The sequence below is a fragment of the Tympanuchus pallidicinctus genome, unplaced genomic scaffold, assembly GCF_026119805.1.
Source record: "Tympanuchus pallidicinctus isolate F22 unplaced genomic scaffold, pur_lepc_1.0 scaffold23, whole genome shotgun sequence".
Taxonomy (NCBI): Eukaryota; Metazoa; Chordata; class Aves; order Galliformes; family Phasianidae; genus Tympanuchus; species Tympanuchus pallidicinctus.
This window is the reverse complement of record NW_026294740.1, coordinates 10,332,309-10,341,508: the sequence shown is the minus strand read 5'-3', so window position 1 is coordinate 10,341,508 and position 9,200 is coordinate 10,332,309. Positions and strand designations below refer to the sequence as shown.

General features: G+C 54.2%; 1 protein-coding gene across 3 annotated transcripts in view; it reads right to left on the bottom strand.

Moving 5' to 3' along the window:
- Positions 1–25: 25 nt before the first annotated feature.
- Positions 26–9,200, bottom strand: part of TMEM104 (transmembrane protein 104) — a 40,284-nt gene continuing 31,109 nt past the window's right edge. For all 3 annotated transcript variants that reach the window (XM_052687733.1, XM_052687732.1, XM_052687734.1), the window contains exon 10: positions 26–3,564. In XM_052687733.1, coding sequence (XP_052543693.1) covers positions 2,804–3,564 — 761 coding nt within the window. In that variant the 3' untranslated portion in view covers positions 26–2,803. The remainder of the gene's footprint in view (positions 3,565–9,200) is intronic.

Sequence of the window (9,200 nt, the reverse complement as noted above, 5' to 3'; positions counted from 1 at the left end):
GGCAGGCAGAACAGAGGCGTGCAGGTTGTTGTTGTTTGAATCCCTTTTTATTGAAAACGGACTGCTTTCGGGCCAAGCACCACAGAGAACCTGTGACATGTCTGCATGGCAGCCCGATGACGATGGATCCGCCGGCTGAGGGGGGGCCGACAGCCCGCAGCACCCTGCTCTGCTCAGCACCCCTTCCCATTCCCTCCCATCACTTTTAAGGCATTGCTGTCACGTTCTGTGTGAAAAACGCTCTCACCATCGGAGTTCCCTTTCCTCAATCACTCCAGTTCTCGGGACAGGTTTGTTTTGCTGCTCCAGACAGCAGGTGTTCGGGAATTCGGGCTGATTTATTTCTAAAAGCTCCCGCGCTCCTCGGGGTCCACAGCTCTTCTGATTGTCTGGGTGCCACGGCACGGCCCACCGCCAGGCCCAGCAGCCCCAGCGTGCCCAGGGAGGGCTGCTCACCACAGCCAGCAAGAGAAGGCACAGCTTCAGAGCTAGACAGCAAAGGAGACGGCCGGTCCTTGGAAGAGGTGGGGCTCACAGCGGGGCCCAGGAGCAGCTGTGCTTTGGCACAGGCAGTGGCTGCCCCAGGGGGCAGGAGGGGAGCGCAGAGAGGATGCGGCGGCGCTGGAGGGGCTGGGCAGCATCAGCCCAGGCCAGTTGGAGGGCGGCCCTGAGCGGGGAAGGGAGGATGTGTGGGGCAGAGTAACGCCAGTCAGTAAGGTTCTCTAGTGGGCAATGCAGTGTGGAGACAAGAAATTCAAATCAGCCCTTGGAGGGACGAGGCTGAGCTGAGTGCCTTGCACAAGGGCAGGCGGTGCAGTAGGAAATACAGCGGCCTCCTCATGAAGCCACACCTGTGCACTTGATAGAAGAGCAGCCCCTGCAGCTCTTCCAGCCTTCTGAAGGCTGCTTTCATTAGCATCAAATTCCTCCTTTGGCTCTGCCTGGCTCACAGCTGCTGCAAGAGGACAGGACGGCCCAGCATGCCCCAGCACAGCACCTGCCATCCCCCTGCCATGCAGACAGGGGAGGGAGCAGCTGTCTGCCCCACACCTCACACAACCCCCCCAGCTCAACTGCCCACCGAATTTACTCTCTGAGCTGCACAGCTACTGCCACTCTTCCTAAATGAGACACCAGCCACCTGCAGAGCATCTTGCTCATCTGGCACCAAAGATGCCACATCAGCTTCCCTGGAACGCTAGGGGATGTTTAAATTCACTAGCAAGGGCTGCCAGTGCCTGCTCAGGATAAGCTGAAGGAAACAGGTCCCTCACATCCTCCCCCTGCAGCCTGGCAAGGACACAGGCACAGTGCTCAGCCTGGAGAGGTGGGGGGCTTTGCTTTAGAAGCCATGGAGTGTTTTCATTCAGCTCCAGGTACTTGCACAGTCCCCCAGGAGGAGCACTTCAGGTCATATGGAAACCAGAAAGTCCTACTTGAAAACGAAGCTTGATTAAAAAGTGCCGCAGTTCAAAGCTCGCTTTAACTATCAGTAACACTTAATACTGCAGCAAGTGCAGAGGGCAAGAGGATGTATGAGAAGTGACACACACCTGGCTTTGAACCTGTCTAATGAGGGCAGGGGGAGAAAGGGTTTTAAATATTTCTGGTGAGAACCTTTGAAGTTCTTGCTCTTGTTAAAAGGCCCACACAAAACAGCCAGGAGGTCGGCAGCTCAGATAAGCTGAGCAGGACCAGCAGAATGCCACCTCCCAGCAAAGAGCAGGGAGACACAGGACGGGTTCTGCTGCTCTGTCCGTAATGCTGGGAGCTCAGCTCAGCACAGCTGAGCCGTGGCACGGCCTCTCCCTGTTGGCACCAGCCCCGTCCCTTGAGTTAACACCCACCGTGTTTCAAGGCTAATTACCCGGCACAGGAGGCTGGAAATGCATCAGCCTGCACAGCCAGAGCTCTTGCAGGCCTAACACGTGTCAGGACTGGGTAATGAGCACCTTCCTGGCCCACACAAACCCTGAGCACTGCAGCTGGGGTCTGGCCTGCACTGTACGAAATGGAAAAGGGCTCTGCCAGCTGGATTCACTGAGCAGCATGCAGGAGGCAAGGGAAGCAAGGCTGCACTTTCCTTCCCAGAAGGAAGAGCAAAACCCCTGCACTCCTCCGTGGGGTTGGGGCTGCCAGAGCAAAGGAGAACAGGGTGAGAAGTGTGACAATGAACTCTTGGCCTGGAGAAACCCAGCTCTGATAAGCGCGCAATCCTTCCCCAGAGCACAAACAGGTTAATATCTCTGGAAAAAAATAAAAACACGAGTGTAACAGAGCACAAGGCCTTCAGAGCCAGGACAATTCCCACACCAAAATCTCCCTTCCTCCCTCAATTGGCACAGGAGGTTGGCTGGCAGGGGTCTCAGCAGACAGAAGAGACTCCTTGCCCCCAAACTCCCGCAGGACTGCACGCGGCGAGCCCCTGCCCAGGGGAGGAAGAACATGGAGCTGATTACTGTAGTGAGCAGCCAAGGCCGCCTGCTCTCCTCGCACTGAAACCTGCAGCATCAGGAGAGAGTCAGCGTAAGAACAGAGTGGTGCTCAAACAGAGCTGAAGGCAGAAATGGCTGGACACTGGTTTGGTGTGCAGGCTGCTTGGACACTGGGTCTGAGCACCGGGATGACGAGGCTGAGCCCGATCCGTCCGCACTCAGTGTAGAGCGAAGGAAGTCTGTGTCCAGGTCCAACCTGCACCACTGACGGCCCGGAGGCTCCCCTTCACACCGCCTCTTTCCCCTCAAAGTCCCGGTGAGGTGGAAGTCCGCGGAGCCCCAGAGGGAGCACGGCCCTTACCCCCACCTCAGAATTTAGACTCGCTCAGGACGATGTTTGCAGTCACAAACACAAAGCAAGAAAAGCCCCATATGAGTACGAACACTATCCAGAAGGTGTGCCGGAAAGGGGAGAGGTGTTTGTTCAGCGCCCCGCTGCCGAAGACCAGCTGGGTGTCCTTCCGACTGCAGTACGCCAGGAAGGCCGGGATGAGGTACTGGATCCCGTTCCCAGCATAGGCTCCCGTGATCCCCACCAAGGACTCCAGATCGTGGGTGCAGAAAGCCACCAGCACCGGGGGGACCAGCGTGATGGCGGGGAAGACGATCCTGTCCACCAGCCAGGGGTAGGTCCCCCCTTCTCTGTGGAAAAGGGTCTTCCAGTTGTTGCGCAGGGTCACCGCGATGATGGGGAAGTTGGTGCTGATGGTGAAGACGGGGAAGAGGCCCAAGAAGTAGCGAATGAAGGCGACGTTGATGATCTCACAGTTGGTGAAGTTGAGCGTGTACATGTCCATGAGGGTGTCGTTGCGAAAGCAGTAAATGGCAGTGAAGGACAGGAGGCTGTAGAAAGCCAGGATCAGGATGTAATCGAGCAGCACAAGCTTGTTGACGTGCCTCTTCTTCGAGATGGGCGTGATGAGGGACGGCAGGGAGTGCTGGCACATGAAGGAGTAGACGCACACCCCAAAGAGATTGCGGATGCCCGACAGCTGGGCCACGGACGGGTGACCTTCTGCTTGGCCTCTGCCGATGCGGATGAGGGCCAGAATTATCATGAGGATGAAAGCTGCAGAGAGAGAACACTTCAGGTCAAGCCCAGGCCTGCGCTCCCCACAGCCCCCCTCCCGCAGGCAGGCAGACCCGGCGTCAGCTCTCCTGCTCCACAGGAGCACCTCCTTATCTCTGGAGAACATGCCGCACCAAAGGCAGGTCGCACAGCAGCTAACCAGGACTTGGTGCCAGCGCTGCTCAGGACATGAAGCGCCGGGCTGCCTTCAGCAGGCGCCCCCCTCCCCCCATGCTCACCCCCCACCTCTGTTTGCAGCAAGGTTACGAACTCACAAACGCTGTCACTGAGTTTGTACAATGTTTGTATAATGCTCCTGAAGGAGCCAGGGCTGAGACCATCCCATCTTCCCCAGGGGCCTCGGTCCGTGGAGGCTTCTGCCACACAGCTCGGCTAAACGTCACCTTTCAGAAGTGAGTTAGAGATGTCTGAGCTTTGACCTCTAGAAGAAGAAAAGCTGAAGCCCAGCTGCAGAGCCAGTCCCAGTGCCATCCCTATGCATTCACAACTGGTATTTCCAAGCAGGTAGAAGGGAGCAGCAGCTACTGCAGAGCCTTCCTGTCCCTGCGATCTGCCAAGCACGACAGAGCGAGAACTGCAGCCACTTGCAGGCTGTCTGTAGTTAATCCCAGGGTGGAGGAGCCAGTCTGGAAGGGACTAAGACAGCACCGAAAGACTGCTATTAAAATTCATCACTTCTAGGCACAAAGTCTGCTTGTCTACCCTCCGCTTATGTCAGGGAGTAGCCTAACAACACCTCACAAAGCTTATCACAGTGACGTGCCACGGACAAAAATGAATGGAGGAGATTGGGCTAATACCCTTATTTACTCTGCTGGAAATTTGAGCCAGAAGTGGTTATTGCTAGACCATTATTCCTAGCATGGCACATAAAAACAGCAGAAAACTAATTCTGGCATCACAAAAATCATGTCGACCTGGGAAGGATGATCATCAGCTGGAGTTAACAAGGAGCAGGGGAAAAAATTCCTGCCTGGCAGAGTACAAAACAGTAAAATTTACAGCCTGATGCTGGCAATGGATGGGTTGTTGTGGCACACAGAGCTGTCTCCTGCACTGGTCTGAGGCATCAAAGCACAGCCATGGATTATCAGGTAATGAAAAAAAACCCAGAAACGCTGACACTCGTATTATGCACGACTTTGAACGTCATAAATAAAGATACAGAGAAATTAAACAGAAGAGCAGACAGCTCCACGGCCAAGCCCTAGGAGCAGCAGGAGGGGCAGGCAGGGTACACAGGGAGGTGAGGACACCCACCTGCTCTGTGCCTGACGTGGGCAGCTGGGGGCAGGAAGGCTGGGCACGGATGGAACAGAAGCAGCAGTTCCAGAACAACACCAGCATAACCAAGACTGCACACTGCTCTCCCTGCACACTCAGTGCTCTCCAAAACTCAGTTTCTCCTCTCACAGCATTCCTTCCTCATCCTTCAAGCAGCAGCTTCACACTCAGCACTCACCCAGCCTCACTCTGTATTTCATCTTTTACTGCCTCTGCCTCAGGAAACCTCTCACTTCCAACTGCTTCCCAGAGAGAGGACGAGTCCAACACATCTCTGAAAACGCTGCGTGGGGAGATGACAGCAAATCTATTCCTTTGTGGCACTGAGAGGCAGACCTCCTTGGGAGCGCTGGGCACTCTTCACTTTCCCAAGTCCAGCTACAGAGGGCTATGGAAAAGCGCGATTCACTGATCTGCATGCGTGCAAATCCCACTGCCTCCACTCAAACCAGCAAGGGCAGCACCCTGTGAGAACAGCCACAGTTACTGTGCCCTCCCGAGCAAAGATGTTTGCCAGCCACATCGCACAGAGCCAGGCGGCCCCACGGCGATCCAGCTGTGCTCCCCCGGCTCACACAGGCTACAGGAGAGAGAAGGTGCCGTGGAGATCAAGGCAAAGCAGGCAGGGCAGAACTGGAACATGCAGAGTGTTCCTTTCCTTTCCCTCCTGCAGGGGGGCCCCGGCTCTGAAGGCACCCCACGCTGCTCCTGCATCTCACGCGGCCGCGCTGCCGAAGCCCTGCGCCTCCTCCCCACGCCACGACCACCTGCCTGCTGCAGTGACGGCCGGCCGCTTCCATCTCCCAGCTCACTCTCACCATTGCCCAAACCTCCCTTTCCACACCAATGCTAACAGCTCCAGTTCAGGAAGCTGCAGGCTCACACCCTGCTCTCAGAGCCCCTTTTCAGAGACCTCCACTTCCTCCTCTGCCCCAGTGTGTCTTTGTGGTAGGGAGCTGTGACAGACCAGGTTTCCAGTGGATTCCTGAAACGATGGGTATGAGTACGTGGCTTAAGAAGCTGAATTAATACTGCCTTTGTTGTCTTCCTTTTTTTCCCCCGAATACTCTTCAGAAATTAAACCTGTCAGAAATTGAAGTTATGAAGAGTGACAGTCCATTACTATGATCTTCACCAGCACTGTTTCCAAGAAGGCAGGCTGTGCTCTGCTGGTGCATTCCCCCTGAGAGAGGTGGTGCTGGGTACCTGGAAGCTGCTGTTGCTGCCCAATTCCAGCCCTGACAGCAGCATTTCCTCATTCCCTGCAGCAGGCGAGTCTCTCTCCTTACTCCTGGAACCAGAGAGTTAAACCATTTGCATGCCAGATTTATCTGCCTGTCCCTGGAAGGAGGCAAGCCCAAAATGAAACTCTGAAACCTAGTTATGCTGGGTGATAAATCAAGATGAAAAGAAGATGACAGGCTCTGACTGACAGACAGCTTTGAGCAGACAAGAGGCAGCAACCGCAGGCACACACAGCTCCTGCTCACATCCTCCTCCACCTGGGACAGAAGGCTGAAGGCACTCACACCACGCTGTTCTGGGTCACTTGCAGGTGCCACATGCACTGTCCAACAGCGGTGCTTCACCAGAAAGAGCCCTTGCTAAGTGAGACATGGAGCCATTGAAGCATCAATCTACCCTGTGCATGTAGGACAAACCTCTCAGGCAACACGCTCCAGGGACAGAAGCCCTTCAGACATCACGAGCACAGCAAAGCCAAGAAGGTGACGATGGATTGTTAGCAGGTGGCACAAAAGCCTTGTTTTATACCATTATTATCGTAGCTATTTTTTTACAAGTCCTTAACAAGCAACTGAGGGTTTTGTCTGCCCTGGTTTTCAAGCTGTGAGACACTCCCAGCACACAGTGCAGACAGGCTCAGCAGCCCACAAGGCACAGAGGACACTTCTCGCCTCTCTGACCACCCCCTGAGGTTTGAGCACCTTTTTAACCAAAGGATGTAAAAGGGAACGTGGGGGAAAAAAGAAGGGTCTGCAAAGAGGCAAAATGGTGCCGCGTGCCATCACCACTGCCCCACTGCCTCACCTACAGACCCCTGGCCCTGCTCTCCAAGGAGGAAAACACTGCCTCCTCCTCTCAGAGCAGACCTGGCAGACAGCCCCTGCTTTCCTCAGGAGTTGATTCAGAGCTATGCTGTGGTCGTGCAGGTGGAAGGAGGATGAATATGGATGCGAACACATCCAGATAGCAGCACTTAGGGGAAATGTGGGAGCCTGGGGATATTAGAAATACAGAGTTTTTGTGAGCTTTGACAGAAAAAGCTGCACAGAAAAGAAGTGATGATAATCAAGCCATTCTGAGTTTAAGGATTGTTTTGCAGAGTCAGAGCAAACACCTTTGCAAATGGTGAATGGTGTCTCGTACACGAGCTTCATCTCTCTGCAGAAAGGCTGTTGTAGTAAAAAGTCCAAGGATGAAACATTCTCTCTCATCCACCGTGGCAGGTTCCTGGAAGAAACACTGCTCAGAATGGGCCTCTAGCTTAACTCTGCTCCATCCCTGCCAAAACACCATGCTTTTGAGATGCTTCACCTGGGGACCTACCTCTGTCTATCAGCATGCAAAAACTAAAGGAGAAGATCCAGACTGAGCCATACACGACATTGGACACCTCTGTGATCCCAGGAAGACAGAGCAAAGGCAGACGTCACCTCCCAGGCTCAACGGCGACCTTCAACCTTCAAGGCGCCAGGTACAGGGATGTGCTCAGTGCATCTAGGAAGCATGGGGACAAACAGCCACAAACCACGCATGACCAGAAGAGACATGGAAGAAAAAAGCCTAGCAGAACAAAGGTTACGTGACAGCTAGCCGTGCTAAGAGAATCCTGCACACCCATTCACCACAGCACGTCTCACCCTCTCCAGCACCCTTCCTACTCTCTTTCCACACGGCAGCCCAGCAGCACCATCACCTGCCACCCTGCAGGGCTGGAGATGCCGTGTGCTGCCCGCGCCTCGCTGCTCCCTCCCCGCAGGGCCGTTGGTTTGAGCAGGCACAGCCATCCGCCTCCGCCGCCTGACGGGGTGGCAGAGCTGCCCTGTCGAAGCGGAGAATCGATACGCCAGGAGACAATGAGAACAAATCGCCTTCACAATGCACAACGTCACTCGCTTCCCTTTCAAGCGTTTGGTGGCACAGTGGATTCCAAGAGAACGTTTTCCTGAGCTCACAAGGCTCATTCTCTCACCAAGAGCCCAAAGGGAAGTAAGAAGTTTGCTCTCCATCTTAGCCTGGGTCTTGAACTTTCACCAAGCTGAAGGAAGAGAACAGTGAGACCTCGTTTAATTTAACGTTAGAATTCAGGAGAGGAGGCACACCAGCAAGAGCATCTGCCCCCTGCACACCGAGCAGCACAGCATCGCGCCAGGACAGCTGTGCCTCCTGCATCCCTAGGGAATGCTCGTGCTGGCCACTTGGCACGATGCCTTCCCAGGATATTGTCTTTTGGTCTCTCGCCTTCACAGATGCCCTGCAGTTGCAGTATTAAAGCATGGATGAAGTTCATCATGCAAGCAAAACTAAGCATCTTGAAATTAAGGTACTGATTCTTAAGTTCAGAAGTCAGTTATCTGATTTCTCCTGTGGAAGCTGTATCCATTCACTTGTTTATGACCTCCAGCTCTCTGCACACATTGGTACAGTATGTACATCTCTGTCCAGCTGATAAAGTTCTCCAACCTTCAGAGGAGATATCTGTGTGAAACAATGGTAAAGAGGGAATACGAGAACCAGATCTGCTCACTCACTCGTGGGAGCTGGAGTAGTTGAGGATCAGACTTGGCAATGATCGAGACTCAAACAGCCTCCAAGAAGATGAAGGATTTATGAGTGCAGAGACTGTGGGGAAACAAGATGGATCTGTTCACTGAAGACAGCGATTCTCTAGAGAGAAATGTCAGAAAGAAGAGGGAAATTACTTCCCACAGGAAAGGTATGAGCCGAAGTTGTGGGACAGTGCAGTTCGTTCCTCTAATGGACAGCAGGGACAACCTCACCTCCCTGCTGCAAAGCCTAAGGCACAGCCCACATGGCAGGGAATGCTGCTCATACAGCAGGGAGCCACTGCCATATGTGAGCACACTAAGGTCACAGAAATGTGATGCAGCTTACCAGAAGGTACGAAGAAGGTGCTCAGAAACTGAAGCACGAGTCTCAGGCACTCTGTCGCCCTGCCATCTCACCCACACCACCAGGCTGTGGTAACTCCTGCTGCAACCATCTCAGGAGCTTCCTGCTGCCCCGGCTTTGGGCTGGGCAGAACTCATTCTATTAACAAATGAAGAAAAAAAGCACCGCCAGGACTT